The sequence below is a fragment of the Panthera uncia genome (genome assembly GCF_023721935.1).
Source record: "Panthera uncia isolate 11264 chromosome C1 unlocalized genomic scaffold, Puncia_PCG_1.0 HiC_scaffold_4, whole genome shotgun sequence".
In the NCBI taxonomy this organism is placed as follows: Eukaryota; Metazoa; Chordata; class Mammalia; order Carnivora; family Felidae; genus Panthera; species Panthera uncia.
In genome coordinates this window covers 32,513,986-32,531,942 of record NW_026057585.1, presented here as the reverse complement: position 1 = coordinate 32,531,942, position 17,957 = coordinate 32,513,986, and the positions used below count along the sequence as shown (strand labels likewise).

The window sequence follows — 17,957 nt, the reverse complement described above, 5'->3', positions numbered from 1 at the left end:
TCAAAGAGAAGGGTGTTCCCCAAAACAACTGTAATGTTCAAAACAATCGTCATTAAATGATACATGATTTTTTTTTTTTAATCTTCAGTTCTGTTTTCATCAGTTTTTCTGTAGCCTGATGTGTATACATCTTGGTGACTTCAATGATGTGTAGAATTTAGTTTGGTGTTTTTAATGCAGCTATAGTGTTTCATATTTAGCTTGATCATTACCTTCTTGCACTAAATAAGGCCTTTAATGCCCTGCCAGTGCAGGAATAGGTAATTACTGCTGTTATGAATAGTCTTTTAAAAGACTTGAGTTTGTTGATAATCTGCCATATGGAAAGGTTCATTGAGCCAAGGTCTATGCCACCTTGCACGGGAGCCTTGAAGAACTAGAATGGCCATGAAGTTTAGCGTCTATCTTTGGTTTTGGGCGGGTGGTTTAGTGCCAGTAGTCCCTAACCCACCTGTAATTTTATGACTCTCAGGTTGTGCCCATGTTGTTTGGAGGTGATAGGTTTTGTGGTGGTCCTGAAATAGCTTGCATAGCAGATTCTGTAATTCATTACTCAAACATGAAGAAAACGTTACTTCAAAAAAGCATCGTAATGATTTTAAATATACTGCCTACATTCTCTAAGAGCACTGCAAATGTGCTGTAACTAATAAAGCTTCCCCACTGATTTAAGAGAGTCTCAGAAGAAGCTGTACTAACTAGATGCAGAGCATCTTTGATAAAAAAAAAAAAAAAAAAAAAAAAGACTTGGAACTGTCAAATACTTAGCAAGTCAAGAATATGGCTATATTGCAAACACCCTTACTGGTTTTACATTTGTCACAGGTGGAAAGAGAGTATTTTACCATCAAGAGCTATTACTGTTATTATTCAACTAAGTGAGATTTGATTCTGTAAACATTACTAATAAAAATACTCTTAATTTTCCACACTTTTTATCATTTTATGTTTAGGCATAACACTATGTTACTAATTATCGTGTTTGTTAAAGCAAAGTAAAAACACTTGAAAAATAGAACGTGCATATAAATATATTATTTAAATGAGGAAAGTAGTGACTCCCATATTTGCACGTTTTTATAGAAATTTTTTAAAGTTGTGTTCAATATACAGTGCATATAATTTAGTACACATGATGAACCAAGAACAGTGATTAATTTTTACAACATGTTTCATGGTCTGGCTAGAGTTTTATCACTTTAAAAACTAAAAAATCCACAGGGTTGCCTGGATGGCCGAGTCATTTGAGTGTTCGACTCTTGATTTCAGCTCAGGTCATGATTTCATAGTCATGGGATCAAGCCCCACATTGGGTTCTGTGCTGAGTGTGGAGCCTTCTTAAGATTCTGCCTCTCTCTCTCTGTGCCCCTCTTCCATGTTTGTGCTTGCTTGCTCTCTAAAATAATAATAAAAAAAATTCCACATACAAAACGATAACTTCTTTTTAAAAGTTTATTTTTGAGAGAGAGAGAGCGAGAGAGTGAGCGAGCAGGGAAGGGGGAGAGGGAGGAAGAGAGAGGATCTGAAGCAGGCTCCACACTGTCAGCACAGAGCCCGATGCAGGGCTTGAACTCCTGAACCATGAGATCATGACCTGAGCCAAAATCAAGAGTCAGATGCTTAACCAACCGAGCCACCCAGGCACCCCTTTTTAAAAATATTTTTAATTAATTTTGTGGCTAATTTTCACAGCAGTGATTGAGTATGTAAAATTTTACAAGTAGATGGAATAATTACAAAAACTGTTAATATTACAGAATTTCTTTATATATTCTGTCATTATGTATTCTGTAGATGGAATGGGTACCCAGTTGTGAAACAGCACATAAAATCTTCTTTTCCAAATACTTGGTTTTAGAAAAACTAGTGAAAGTAAATTCAGCATTGTTGCTTGTAGGTGAATCTTTTAAAGGCAATTTTATGCATGTCTGGGCTGCTAGAGGAGACCTCTCACGCTTCTGTCAGCACCTGAATGACAGCAGCACTGTTTTATTTTCCTTTGTGGAAAGAGGGCGGTGTGTGTACATAACAATATCATAATAGTTTTAGACTATGATGACAGTTTGAGGTTGTTTGGGAGATAAGATTTCTTAAAATTATTGAATATAATAACGTGTGTAGGTTCTCAATAAATACTCTTTGAGTTTAACCTGAGACAACCTCCAAATCCTGTGTAGATGCTTATAGCCTCACACATTACCTTGATTTATAGATCCATTTGGGAAGCACTGTCGATTTGAAAAATATTACGCTTTCTATCATGTGGCATATGCTTCTTAAAAGTCTACCCTGCTTCCTTTCTCTGTTTCTTCTTAGCCTCATTCTATAGATTGTCTTTATTTGCTCCTTAAATGTTGGTATTTCCTAAGATTCTGTTCCAGAGTCTCTCTCCCATGCTACATATTTTAGATTATCTAGGCAGTTGCATTCATTTCCATGGTTTTCCCAGATGTCTTTCTTCTACTTGAATGTTTATTCTGAACCCTTGACCTATGTGCCCAATTATCTACATAACATCTCCTGGATGGTCCCAGGCAATTCAGTGATATGTTCAACATTAAGCTCATCTCCTTCTTGGCACATTCCCATCTAACTTTTCCAAGGGAAAATAAAAGAACACATGTATTCACATACATATAGAATGTGGACACACACACACACACACACGCACGTGCACACATGCATATACATATAGAGTATATGGGCTTCTCCTCCTGTTTTGGAAAGCCCACTGCTAATATGTAGCAGGCTTGGAACTTCTATTCAAGTCTTCTGAATGTGAATCCTGAGCTCAGAGTATACTTTCTATAATGTGGTGGTGACCGTGTCTTCTGAACCAAAATATAAGATACATGGTTTGACAGTATTTGAAGCCTGTGCTTGTTACTGTAATTATACCTCATTGCTTTTTTGTGTCATTTTATTAAGTTGTTGGCATTATGGTGGGCAGACACCAGTAATACATTTAATATTAAAAAAATCACAACTCTGATTAGTATGAGACATGTGGTATGTGGTACATATGCATGCATTGTGTGTGTGATGTTACCTAATTAGGGAGATGAGATAATGCTTTGCCTTCAAGGGATGATGAAATTCCATGTGGAGGTTGAGGAGTTCACCAGGCAGCATTAGGGTATGGGGGAAATGGAAGAATGTTCAAGCGAGACAGCTTGCACCGATATCTGGTGGTAGGAAGGTGCATAGTGTGTGTGGGCAGCTGTCTCTGCAAGGTAACTTGTCATCTTGGTAGAGGTTTTTATCCCCTCTTTTCTCTCTTGCCCCTTTCTTATTTCCTTATTCTAAAAAAAAAAACAAAAAAAAAAACAAAACAAAAAAAAAACAAAAACCCTCAAAGCTAAAGTTTATATTAAATAGAGAGTAATAGTAATAGAATGCAAAAGGTAACTGCTTTTCAAACCATGTGGTAGTGATTTGAGTTAGATGAACCGTAGAATTTAAGGAGTGAACAGCCAGGACTTAGAATGTAATGCAACACCAAAAATGAAAAAGGGCTTGTGATGATGTAGTTTCTCCTCTTGTTACCAAAAATCACTCTAGCATTTATAACCACTGTCCTGCTACATTTTGATAAACCAGGGAGTAATTAAATCCTAAGTAATAAATTTCAGAATCTCTGCTTAAATTATAAATGATTCATTTTGTAAGTGCATTTTTTACCGTGAAGTTTAGTATGCCATGCAATATGTCTTTGTGTGTTTGAGAATGAATTCAGGCTGTAGAAATTCTATTAGAATGTAGAGTGACTTTTGAACTACACTGATCTCTGGTCTTTGGTATTCTAAACTTAATGACTGTTTATTCTCTTGTTCTGTATATGCATATGTATTATCCTTCAAAGGTAATTCTGAGGTTTGGGTCTTCAGAACATTTCTTCAAGTACTCTTACCCATTTCTTGAGTAGGAAAATTATGTTCTAGAAATGAGAAATTATTTTCATTGTCTTTAAAAACTTAGTTCATATCTGTTTTTCTTTGCAGAAAGGGCTATCGCAAGACATGAAGTTCGAGAAATTGAGCAGCGACATACAATGGATGGTCCTCGACAAGAGGCAGCGCTAGATGAGGAGGAGGATATGGTGATCATTTATAACAGAGTCCCCAAAACTGCAAGCACCTCTTTTACCAATATTGCCTATGACCTTTGTGCAAAGAATAAATACCATGTTCTTCACATCAACACTACCAAAAATAATCCAGTGATGTCACTACAAGACCAGGTAAACACTTAGGAGATGAATAAATGTTTTCTGATACTTCCCCACTCTCTTTGTATCTCAAGAGGAAGGAACATTTTAAGAGATCTGTGTGCTGACTCCAGTGAATTGTAAGTCTCTTGGGGGAAGGACCAAACACACCTTTTTTATAGTTTTACATTTTTCACAGTATTTGATACATTTCTTTGCATATTATATGCATTCAAATATTTATAAAAAGTAGTTTATTAATAGTTTTGGATTTGTGAAGAGAAAATGATGCCTTTGATATCCTTTTAAAAATATGAAAATTTTTTAGCAAGATACCCTGCAATAAAAATCATTCTGCTGTCTCATTTTATGGTAGAGAAATTTATTTATTTATTTATTTATTTATTTATTTATTTATTTATTCGTTCATTCATTCATTCATTCACTTACTTACTTACATGTTTGTTTGTTTGTTTGTTTGTTTCTGAGAGAGGGAGACACGGAATCTGAAGCAGGCTCCAGGCTCTGAGCTGTCAGCACAGCTGTGTTCACAGCCGAGTACCTGTGTCCTATATCACTCAGTTTTGTGACTAACCTCCTGAACTTCATCTTGTCTATACTAGTAATTTCTATAATATTAGCTACAAACTTCTGGAGAACAGGAATTGGAGCTTATATGTTTAACATAATCTTGCCTTTTAAGTTGTCAAGAAACTTTAGATAAGCAAATGGGTAGCTATGAAATAGATTTAAGAATAATGGAGGAAATTATCTCATGAAAAAAAAATTATCTCTTTAGCAGTGGTAGCACACATTTTCTCCACACCTGGAGTTCTGACTGTAATTATAAATAAATAGAATTCTCTATAAATATTGAAGGGAATGGGAATTGGGCTCGATGAGGAGAAAAGATGATATTTGAAAATACTCTCTAGGATTAAATACCATATTGCAGTAGCCTTATTAGAAAGATTGTTGATAGTCATATAGTTAAGATTGTATTTATCTGTTTGACAGCAGCTGAACTTGTTTTATTTGTCACAGAATTGACTCTAATCCCATTCTTAAGTATACTTAAAATCTTTACACAGAAACAAGAGAGTAACACTGATACACAAGGTTAAGATTTGTTTTCTTAGAGAGCTGTTTGTAAAGACTAATAGTATATGGCATATCATCTGCCCATATAATTCTTGGCTTTCTGCAGTATCCTCAATTACTCTTTTTCATAAAACCAAAAATCTACATCCATCAGCCAAACTAAATAACTCTTCTGTAAATGAGAAGAAACATGAGCTTATTTAGCTAAGTGGGTCATAAAAACTATTCATTATGTAATACTGTATATCTCAAGGGCAAGTATCCTAAATAATCAGTTTATATGTAGTGTGTGGTAGATTTTAAATTTCTTGCTTGATTGCTTTTCAAAATGTATCTTGGTTTAAAAGGAACAACTCTTAATACTCACATAGTAATTTTAGATTTAGATTTATTAGTAGTATCTTTTATTATTTCCTTCTTTATTTTTTTAAGTTTATTTTGAGAGAGAGAGCATGTGCAGGGGAGAGGCAGAGAGGGAGAGGGACAGAGAAAGAATCCCAAATGGGGCTCAAACTCATGAACTGTGAGATCATGACCAGAGCTGAAATTAAGAGTTGAATGCCTGACTGAGCCACCCAGGAGCCCCGTAGTATTTTTTTAGAAAAGTAAAGTTATCTTGCTTATTTTGTGTCCAGCATTACAAAGTTTTATGACAGCTACAAGTATCTGACAGTGACATTGACCATTTTTTTTTATGAAGTAAGAATCTATGGAAGCTCTCCACATATGACATTTATAGGCATCATGTAGTGATACATTTTCCCAGTTACATTTGGATGAGCTAAAGCTTCTGTTTTTCTTTCAATAGCTCATGAGTTACATGTAGACAAAAAGAACATTAAAAGAAAAGCACTATCTTTTTAAAAATTTTTTTTTAATGTTTATTTTCGAGAGAGAGAGAGAGAGAGAGACAGAGCACAAGCAGAGGAGGGGCAAAGAGAGAGGGAGACACAGAATCAGAAGCAGGCTCCAGGCTTTGAGCTGTTAGCACAGAGCCTGACACAGGGCTCAAACCTGTGAACTACAAGATCATGACCTGAGCCGAAGTCAGACTCTTAACCAACTGAGCCTCCCAGGCGCCCTGATAAACACTATCTTAAATGCAGTGGGATTACATGATGAACAGCACTTAAATTGTGCTTGTGTAGAGAAATACTTTTTAGCTCCAGTTCTTTCCTAAATGTATTTTATACATACTGTACTAGGCATTGTACTAAATTGCTCACATGCTTAATTATTTTTCTCAAAAAATTTAGAGGCAAAGTCCAAATATTTTGAGTCTGATCTAAAACTACTGAGTGGGTAATAGCTGTCTATGCATACTCTATCATCCTGAGAAGTAGTTGTCCACTCTGCTTTCAAGTTTTCATTTATTTTTGAGTATGTAGTATATACAGAGTTTGTGCTATATTCTTTGTTGAAATAGGAACGAAAAAGCAAGGCCACATCTTTGAAGAAGCTTCTTTGTAATTTACTCGGAACATAAAACATAGATGCAGGAACTATGAGAACTGTTTAAAGAAAAGATCTGGGGTACCTGGCTGGCTCAGTCAGAAGAGCATGCAGCTCTTGATCTCAGAGTTGTGAGTTTGAGCCCCACACTGAGTGTAGAAAATACTTAAAAATCTTTAAAAAAAATAAAAAGGAAATATCACTTCATGATATTCTCACAAAATTATTTAATGCAGAATGTTTCTTACCAGAATGTTTAATCTAGACCTAATCTTGAAAGAAACAGAGAAATCCGTCTTGTTGGAACATTCTCTAGAATAATCGTCTTGAACTCTTCTAAGGTATCAATATCATGACAACTAAACCAGATATGGTTGGGGGTGAGGCAAGACAGTCCTCTCTAGAGGTGAGGAGACTAAAGAGACATGAAAACCAAACGTCATATGTGATCTGTAACTGGATCTGTGATCAAAAATGTCTGCTACTTGTTTTCAAATGGTTCAGAAAAAAACTGTGTGTGCATATGGAGAAAGAACAAAGAGATAAGCAAAGGTGGCAAAAGGTGAAGTTAGTGAATCTTAGTGCATGAGTATGCAGATTTTGACCATATTATTCTTTCATCTTTTCTGTAGTTTAGGGATTTTTCACAATGAAGAAATTGGAATAAAAGAAGAGGGAAAGTTAGAACAAGGGATTGGAAAGATAAACATTTGAGAATGTGAGGCGTGGGAAGACGAAGCAATGAGAGTGAGCCAGAGGCAGTCTTGGGAGTTATATTTGTGAGGTGTGCCTTACTCAGTGAATAGGCAGGAATTGGCAAGAGACAGGTAATCATTTAGCTCTTGTAGTTGGAAAATGAAGTTTACTCTGCTATCATGAACATACTTCTACATTAGAGAACGTCTTGTCTTTAGAGTAACTGTCAAATAGGTGTTAAGTGGCAGCATCTTTTAGGATCTTTCTTAATTCTTTTCTACATTCATATGTTTAGGTTTGTGATCACATTTAGTCCTTTTCTCAGCATTGAAAATATCCAGAATTTGCATTCTGTGTAGGACAACATAGTGATTTTTTTTTCGTTTTAATTCACAGTTAAGACACCTTCTGATCTTTGCATTAATGCCTATGATTTGATTAGTTGCAGATACTGATTTTTCAAGCGTCACTTTAGATGAGTGCTTCTTATCCTGTCATGTGTATATTAACCACCAGTTAAAGTATAGATTCCGATTCAGAAGACTAAGATGGAACCTGATAATGTGAATTTCTAAAAAATCTTCCACCTGATGCCAAAACTGATTCTTCTGGTCCTTGAACTATAGTTTAAGTAGCAAAATATCTAGAACACAGGTCTCAGTGGGGTTATGAGAACATATGTATTATAATCTTCATAGGATAGCGAATCTATGAAATCTATGAATTTCGCTGCTTGTCCCGAGTTTCCCTGCCTCTCCACTCTCCATCCCCCTTCTCTCCCTCTGTCAGGAAGCCTCACTGCAGCTCCCGCTCTACCACTGGCTGCCTTCTCACCTCTCCTGCACCATTCGCCTTGTCAGTTTCTCTTCTGGCTTTCCTCTGCAGTGGACCTTGAGATAAAGGTCCAGACCTTTATCTGGAGATTCTGCTCCAGACCTTGAGATAAAGCTCTGGCTATCATAGGATAGCGAATCTTTAAATTCATGTTCCCACCTCCCCAACAAAATCCAGATTCCTTACCTAGACCAACAGGCTCTTTTAAATCTAGTCCTCGTCCATTGCTGTATCCTCTTGTTTACCAGCCACACACTGGCCTTTTGGTTCATTGTCTGCACCAGTCCTTTTCCACTTCAAGGCTTCTGCACTTAACCATTCCATCTTAGAGTGTTCTGGTTTCTCCTGATTGGCTTCATGTTATCCTTTTAACATTTCAGCTTAAATGACATCCTCTCAGAAAAACCTTGCTACCCATCCTATATATTAAATACTTCTTCCAAGTTACTGTGTACCATCAGCATTCTTTCTGGATCTTTCTTATTACTTACTCATTTGTTTACTATTGGTCTTTTCCTCTGTATAAGCTCCTAAAGGGCAGGAACCGTGTCTGTTTTATTCATTATCATATTCCTTGTGTTTAATCTTTAAATTTTTAAAAATATTTATTTATTTTTGAGAGGGAGTGAGCATGGGAGGGTCAGAGAGAGAGAGGGAGACAGAGAATCCATAGAAGGCTCTGCATTGCCAGCACAAAGCCTGCCATGGGGCTCGAACTCGCAGACTGTGAGATCATGACCTGACCTGAAGTTGGACGCTCAACTGACTGAGCCACCCAGGTGCCCCAGTATTCCTTGTATTTAGAATGGTGTCTGAGAAATAGTATATATGCTCCATAAAATTTTTGTTGAAAGAATGAATGAGAGAACAAATGAACTTAGGTACTGAAAGTAGTTCCTAGTTGAGCATAGTACCACTGATGATAATTACTGGCAGAATGAACCCCTTTTATCGATGGCAATGTGTTCTCCCCTTACCTCAGGTGATTTGAGACACACCCACTGAGCCTCCTGCAAAGGAAAGCCTAAACAACACAATCCTGAACTTTGGTGAAGATACTGTGTTCTGTTGCTGCCGAACCTTTCTTATGTTTTATCCAGTTATTATTCACTTTTCCTTTTTGCATAGAAAACTTTCTCTCTAGTTTAGTCTCGAAAAACTACCCACAGCTGTACAATGGATATTTATTTTAAGTATAGGCATGAGTAGGAGTTTGATAGATAATAATTATCCGAGTTAATAGTAGTATTCGTTCACTAGGTAGTAATTACAAAGTTGGAATTTGGCCAGGATTGTCAGGATGACATTGCTACTTTTAGATAGTGAAAACAAGTTCTTTCAGATAATCATAATGTTGAGATTAATCTTATTAAGAATGTAGGTCTAGGTGCACTGTTGTGAGATGGTGCTTTCTTCGCTTTTTCCTGTAGCACTGGTTCAGTCTGATTCCACCAGCAAATAAATCACAGCACCACTCCCTACATTGCTTGGGTTTTCCCTAAAGGTCTCCTCTGATTACTTGCTAGCCTGACTCTGCTTGAGTTATAAAATCTGACAAAAATCACAGTTTCGGATCTGCTTCAGGCTAGCTATAAAAACATCTCTTTTCATGTAGCGTATCTAACAACTGCTTCTGAAACATCCTTCTTGATAGCCTATTTCAGTGGGGGTATGGAACTACTCTTTGAGTAAAGTCACTACAGTGACATTGTGTCTTCTCCCCAAGCCACTGTTTTCAGGGTCTTCCGTCTCTTTAACTTCATTTGCCACTATTATGTTTTGCTCCCTTCGCCCACCCCTTTACCTTTCACTAGTGCCAAGTATAGTCGGTGAGAGTGCACCCAGTGAGTGCTGTAGAAGCTTGTTCACCTGATCTCGATTTCCACTCACTCCTCTGTATTCCAGAGCTTTATCTCAAGGTCTGGAGCAGAATGCCCCACTGCAGAGGAAAGCCAGAAGAGAAACTGACAAGGCGAATGGAGCAGGAGAGGTGAGAAGGCAGCCAGTGGTAGAGCGGGAGCTGCAGTGAGGCTTCCTGACAGAGGGAGAGAAGGGGGATGGAGAGTGGAGAGGCAGGGAAACTCGGGACAAGCAACGAAATTCATACTTTGAAAAGGAAACTTTTCAAAAAAGACTGTTCCTCAAAGGGGGTTAAAGGATGGTTATAGAACTTAAGTGGTATGTAAATGATACTTTTAAATGCTCCAACTACCCTGCAGATTAGTCTGAACCGCCACTTGAACCTTATTGACATCATTTGTTTGCTTAGCACTTTTTTTCTTCCCTGTAATGAGAAGGTAAATCTCAGCTCAGCATCTTTTGATTTATTGCTGATTGTAAATCAGCCACAGCTTTATTAGTGAGACTTTAACACATCGCCCTGGTAAAATGTTTGTGAGATGAAAGGAAAAAAAAAACACATGCACATACGTAGCCTTCGGTGTTGTCATAGTTGGAGATTAGCGGAAGATTCTGTGTGTTTCGAGAGACTTTAACAGTAATAGTGTAGAGAATTTAAAAGCAATAACTCACGTGAATTTACCTCAGAATGATTTTAGGAAATAAAATTCAAAAGCCCTGCATAGACATTTAAACCAGGTCTCTTACTTTTGACTGACGGTGTTCAGCACCCCTTGAGGTTACCCAAGACAGTAAAAAGGCAAGAGTAAGTCAATGGTCATTGTTGAAAAATGGTTGTCCAATGCGAGAGTAGTGAACAGGGTGAATTGGAAGCTGAGAGTATAATGAATGTGATCAGGAAAATAAACAGTTTTGAGAGCTTTGTCAACAGCTTTGAGGTCTTGTAGGTTGAGGAGTTTTGAATGACTGGATCTGAGGGGTTTCCTTGGCAGTGGATAAAACCTGAAATTCTCAGTGCCCAAGTTTGTTGATCAGAAACATGATACAAATGCTATTCTCCTTTTCACATCCTTCTGGGTTTTTTCCTCCTTGTTTAAATTGGACAATAATGTATTAAGGAAGTTAGCATGTGGCCTAGAAGGATGATTGGACCAAAATCTACAGTATATGGTTCCTGAGCTCCAGGTTTTTTTATCTATAAAATAAGGGGTACAGGATCTCCCAAGTCCCTTTCACATCTAAAATGCTGATTCTGTAAACAAGAGGGTTTGAGGTTGGTGACAACAGTGGAAGATGCCTGCCTTGTTCTGTTCTCCGCCATCACTAAACTTCCCTGAGTCCAACTGGAAGGCACAACCCTTTTTCTCATTTCTGTTAGGTTTTTAAAAAATTTCTTTTAATGTTTGTTTATTTTTGAGAGAGAGACAGAGTATGAGCAGAGTGGGAGAGAGGGAGACACAGAATCCGAAGCAGGCTTCAGGCTCCGAGCTGTCAGCACTGAGCCCGATGCGGGGCTCCAGTCCACGAACCGTGAGATCATGACCTGAGCTGAAGTTGGACGCTTAACGACTGAGCCACCAGGCGCCCCTCTATTCGCTTTTAAATAGTGTTTCTTGGAATCCTTTGGTTCTAGTATGCCCCAGGCATCACTGCGTGGGTAGGAGGAGACTGAGTAGGCAGGGTTTATTCTGCCCCTGTCCTCACTTCTGTTTTATGTACTGTGGGAGCTTACAAGGCAGTCTTTAAAAGTTCACTCTATTTCAGTACACTTTTTTCCCCTTATTATAAAAGCAGTGAATATGAGATATATCTTTGCTGAAGAGCTTTTATACACCTCAGGGCCTCCTCTGCAAAGCACTACAAAAACAAGCTTCGTGTAAATAAAACCAAGCTGAAGCTCCTGGGCCTACCCATGCTGGAGGCTTGCTTCTCCATGTGGTCCATTGACGTGCCATCATGTGGAGACTTGTTAGAAGTGCAGAATCTTGGGCCCCACTCCAGACCTGCTGAATCAAAATCTGCATTTTAACAGGAGTCCCAGATGATCCATTTGCACATTGAGTTTGAGAAGCCCTGCAGCAGTCCAGATATTATCCAGCTTCCTGGGCTCTTCACCTCACGTTGAAGGACACGTGCTGGATAAAGCATGTTCTTAGGAGGGTTCAGTTTAATCCTGACCATCCTTAGGAAAGGTGGAAGAATGAGGGACGCTTGAAGTTTATATTTATACCTAACTCTTATTTCCACCTGAGTCTTTTACCACAGTGTACTCACAGTTTGTACCATTGATCCGCTCTAACATTTGGTTTATGTAACACTGTTTTCTCAGATTCCAGTCTAGCATCTCCTTTCATTTCTCTCCCACACCATCACATCCCCATTAAATCTAGGCTTCTGGGAAATAAAGCTGAGTTGCTAACTATGCCTTAAGTACCCTTAAACCACCATTTCCCATTCCTTTTCTCTTTTCCTTCTTTTCTGTTTCTCCCTCATTTTTGGCTGAAGTAATGGAACTGATTTTCACAGAAGCAAAAGCTTATATGAAATAATTACTAGTAAATGGCAGTTATAAAGACTTTTCATATTCAACATGTAAAATTTTTTAAGGATTCAGTTTTGGGGTTATCTAATTTTTCATTTTCTGTTTGTTTTTCATTTGCAATTTGATATTTTTATTTTATTTGGTCCCTTCCTTAAACAGATAGGAAACAACATGAGAAGCTCAAATCACACATTTGGCTCTTTTTTTTTTTTTTTTTTTTTTTTTGGTGGGGAACAGTCATAAATATCTGCTAAAATATAATTTTGTATTTTTTTTGAGAGAGAAAACAAGTTGGGGAGAGCAGGGGGAGAGAGAGAGAGAATACGAGAATATGAGAATCTCAAGCAGGCTCCACACTCAGCTTAGAGCCTGACATGGGTCTCGATCCCACTGGGATCATGAACTGAGCCGATGTCAAGAGTTGGATGCTCAACCAACTACGGGGCACTCAGGTGTATTTTCTAAGGCAACATAATTTTATCATCTACATGATGGTAGTAGTTTCAGATTTAATTTAAGGGTGTTGTGTGTGTATAAGATAATAAGATAAGGTTCGTATCACTTCCAAGAGCTCTGTTACTTCTTTTCTTTTTTAATTTTTTTTTAATGTTTGTTTATTTTTAAGACAGAGCATGAGCGGGGCAGGGGCAGAGAGAGAGGGAGACACAGAATCCAAAGCAGGCTCTAGGCTGTCAGCACAGAGTCCAACATGGGGGCTCGAACTTGTCAACTGCGAGATCATGACCTGAGCCGCAGTCAGACACTCACCTGACTGAGCCACCCAGGCACCCCAGAACTCTATTTCTGTTAGCATATGAGTTATTAATGCTTCCCCTAAAAAATAAATTTCCTCAGAACCTTCTGTTTTTCCCTAGTTCACATTCTCTGACATATGGCTGCTTCTGCACTGTTCTGTGCTCTGCCCTACCAACAGGCCTTTTCTAGGAGGCAGCCATCATCATTCAGTGCTATTAATTTATTGACTAATCTGGTAGAAGTGGTCCAGAATATTTCCATATGACTAACTATTCTAAAACGTAAATGAAAGATTGAGAAATTGTCAGAAGTATGCAGTTGATAGGCCTGTGCTTTAGAGGCTGTGGTCACAGCTTGCAGATGCTTTCAGTGCAGTTTAGGGTGCTGGGCCCCCTACTCATTAGCCCTTCTCTACCCCCTAACCCGCCCCTACACTATATCTAGTCCCTAGAAGATTCTTAGCCACTTGCTGTTTATCATTCAGAAATTTCCTTATCAAAAACAGATGCCATTTTTCTTTGAGAAATTGTGTATCACTGCTCTTTTATAGCTGGTGATACTTAGGCTTATCAAGTTCTGTATTAACCAGTTCTTTAAATTTTTAAAATATATTTGCAGTAAAAGAATTTTTTATTAACTAATCTTTTGCATACTTTTAATTCCAGCAAATTAAAATAGTGATAGTGACATATTTAGATTTAAAAAATTTTTTTCTATATCACATCTCTAATTTTATTAACCTTTTTTATCAACAATCTTATGATATCTTTAGTTCTTTAAAGTTCTCTGATTAATCATCATCTTTAATCATTTTGGTTTAAGGATTACTTTTTTTGTTTCATTCTTTGAGCCATTAATACAATTTTTTGTGAATAATGAGTTTCTGGGAGTCAAAAACAGACTTGAGCGCGTGTGTTGGTACCCACCCTCCCCTCACCCCTTGTGAATTACTCACTGTGCAGCATTGTAAATGATTGCATTGTGTGGGTTTTTCAGGCTTCTGTCTCACTCTTTTCTGAGTGTGGTGATAATAGCTCTCTCTATGATGAATTGGTAATTACAGATCACACTGTGCTCTCCTTAGTTGAAACCTGTGTTTCAAGCTCTGTAATTGTCAAACTGGTGTGATTTGTTTTAAAAGCCTAAATGGAAACTATTTTACTATCATCAAATTTCATTTTTCTTTAAGTTGAACTTAAGTAATGAGTGTGTTCTCCTATTTTAGGTACGCTTTGTAAAGAATATAACTTCCTGGAAAGAGATGAAACCAGGGTTTTATCATGGACATGTTTCTTATTTGGATTTTGCAAAGTAAGTTATACCTGAAATGACACACTGAAGAATGCTTTGTACCTTAGCAACCTAAAAAGACACAAATGTATTAAATTGTTACTATTTTGATTTTTAAAAATGTACTACTGGCTTGCCTTTGCCACTTTTAGATAATGTAATTTAAATATACCTTCTAGTGTTTTACTGCCCTCTAGTGTTCATAAATTGAAAATTGTCATATTAATTTTGGAAATTCAAATTAGACTAAATGCAGGTAATACTCTTTAAAGTTATTTATCATTATTCTGTTTATGTGTCTTTTACAACTAAATGACACTATTTTAGGAGAGCGCCACGTTTTAACCTAGAGGCCAGTCAGATTCTGACTTAACATATCATTGACCAAGAACTGAGAAAGCAGAGAACCCCATCACACAGTTTTTGGTTTCCCAATGCCTCTGCATTTCAGCCAAGACATAGAAAAGTATACACTTTCTTTTAGGCCACCTTGTGTTTGTTTTAAAATTGTGGTGTATTCAAAAGAGACTGTTAAAAAGATGGTGATTTTCCTTTATGGTGATTTGTCTGAAACGAGATAAATAATTCTCATTTTCCATATTTTTGGGGTGGAATGGGTTCAGGGTATTCCTATCATAATTCTCTCAAGAAAAGTTCATAAAACTCCAGGCATTTGCATGGTATGCAAGTCCCGTGTGGCTCCCCCTGGAGTCTGTGCCATATTAAGATACTGTTCCAAAAACTGGGCACAAGGTGTATTCTAAACATGGGCTACTCTGTGAATCCATTTGAATGCTTTTTCACAGCACATAGTGTAGCATTATATAGTAAAACCTCAAATCCAAATCTTTTCCTCAATAACCTGTACTAACTTCAAAGACACATCTAAAATGTATTTTTAAAATGATTTAAGCTCAGACATGGTCCCCTCAGTCATTTCATTAGCAGTCATGACTTCAAAGTAATATACTGTCTTGTGTTTGTCAACTCCAGAGAACATTCTGTGTAAAATTTGAAAATTAAATTGATATCCCAGTCATTTTAACTTCTTGAATTTGAAAAGAAAAAGAGTTGAGTGAATTATTACTGATTCAGATACTAAACCTTAACTTTTTGAAAAGCATGTAATTAAAAGGGAATCTCCAGAATATTATGTACATGAAATAATATATTCTTATTTCTAGCTCCACGGTACTCAAGATGTTTCCGTAAAATGGTAGCTTTAAAGTTAGATGTACATTTTTCTGTAAATAATTCATAATGCAATATTGAAAACATTTTATGGGCAGCTTTAAAATAAACTAATTATTTTTTCCTTGCAGAGGCACTGAACCAATTTCATAAACTCGATTCATATGCATATTTTCCCTGAGGGCTGCATTATCCTTCAATTGAATGTTTGTTACTCTTTCACCTAAATGATTTATTTTTTCCAAATACAGCTTGGTTTCTAATACTTGAGGTTTCCATTATTAAAATAATATATTGAGTGCTTTTGGTTTTGGCAAAAGTCTTGTACTTGAAGCTCTGGTATATGCTAGGGTTCTTGCAGATGAAAAAGTTACAAAATTTCTTGAATCTCATTTATTAAATACTAACGAATATTTAAATGATTTTGAGTATTTTCATAATGGGTCTCATGCTATTAGAGGTTAAAAATATTGTAAAACATTTCAACAGACTTTTACAAGATTTTAAATAAACACCTAAAAGAAATCACCTAGAGGAAATGTATTTTGATGTATATCATCAAGAACTATGGTAGATGTAACTAGTATCTTTTAAAATAAATTTTAGTGTAGCAGGCATACTCACCATGAATGACTAAGAGGAAAGAAACATAACCTTACTAATTTTTAAAATACTTTATTCTTCAAAATGTATTCTGGACTGCCATAGTACTTTGTGGAGTCCACTGAAATACTTGCCTTTAGGAGAAAACAGTTGAATTTGGTGAAAGAAATATTTAATCACATAGCTTTTCATTTGTTTTAAAAGAGTCCCTGAAAAGCATATAAACTTAGTATGTCCCCAGAAACCCAGGAAGCAAGATAAAGAAATAAAAAATGAAAAGTGGTTTCTGGTTTAGACCAATCACTAAGAAACACACATTTTATATGTAAACCTATATGTGCTCAAGCCATGTTTTGGTTATATTTATCTGGTTTTATTCAGGACTTTAGCATAATAACAGAAATATCTTTGTTCCAAGTTTGTATTCCTGTCCTGTCTTGCTCCTTTCTGTCTTAGTCTCATTCTTGATTTTTTTTTTACTCTCGATTTTTTTTAGCATATTTCCTCATTCTTTTTAGTGTACAATTACGTTTTTTTGCTATTCAGTTAGTGAACACCATAATTTTAAAATAATGCAGATATGATCATTAATGTCATGAATGTAGAAATTTTCCACTTAAAAAATTGTATAGGTTGGACATTTTCAAAATGTCCTGAGTATAGGCCACATGAAGTTGAATAAGTTGTAGTTCTTGTCTTCAGTGAGTTCACTGAAGCCCCATTTTTCCCCCAGAATTATGTTTTATTATAAACAGTGAAAATATTACAGATCATCCTCCCTTTTAAATTCATACTCCTAACCAGCACCATCTATTACCTCCACTTTGACTTTTTTCAGATTTTACAAAATAAAAACATTAGAACATCTCTTTGCTTTATTTCAGTGACATTTGCCTTTATAGAATAATATTCAGCTAAAAGAAAACTGTTCATGCTGGTTTCAATCAGTCTGCTGAGATTGTCCATGACCTAGCTACCTATGGCTAACATGTCGGTATCTGTCTTAGCTATTTGGAAATGATTTTTGGTACAGCAGTTTTATTCAGGTACATGTCAGGTGTGTACCTTTGTGGTTGTCCCCAGGAAAGAGTATGGGTTTTTATCACTGTCATTTGGTTTGTCCACATCACCCCTGTTGTCTTTTTCAGAACAATTAAGGTCAATCAGTAAAGCACAGATACGTCAGGACAAGAGACACATAACTGAGTGCTTCACTAGGTCTAAGGTATCCTAGAGAGTAATAAAGTGACAATATTTTAGGCCTAATATAGTTTGTCGGTCTATAGATTTATGTGAGATTGTCCATTTTACCCTGTAATTCTCTCCTGAGCCGGTTGAAGTCAGCACCATTTTCTATAGCTTTCAACAAATACGTCACAACACTAGAGAAACATTCCTTATTTTAATCATTACAGGCAATATGCG

The 17,957-nt window shown here is 36.7% G+C and overlaps 1 protein-coding gene across 3 annotated transcripts in view; it reads left to right on the top strand.

The window, feature by feature from the left end:
- The window catches only part of HS2ST1 (heparan sulfate 2-O-sulfotransferase 1), a 183,507-nt gene that overhangs the window by 132,044 nt on the left and 33,506 nt on the right, over positions 1 to 17,957 (top strand). For all 3 annotated transcript variants that reach the window (XR_007454743.1, XM_049616854.1, XM_049616852.1), the window contains exons 2-3: positions 4,002 to 4,240; positions 14,674 to 14,759. Coding sequence is in view for 2 of the 3 variants with exons in the window: in XM_049616854.1 (XP_049472811.1) it covers positions 4,002 to 4,240; positions 14,674 to 14,759 (325 nt within the window). In the remaining variant the exon portion in view is untranslated. The remainder of the gene's footprint in view (positions 1 to 4,001; positions 4,241 to 14,673; positions 14,760 to 17,957) is intronic.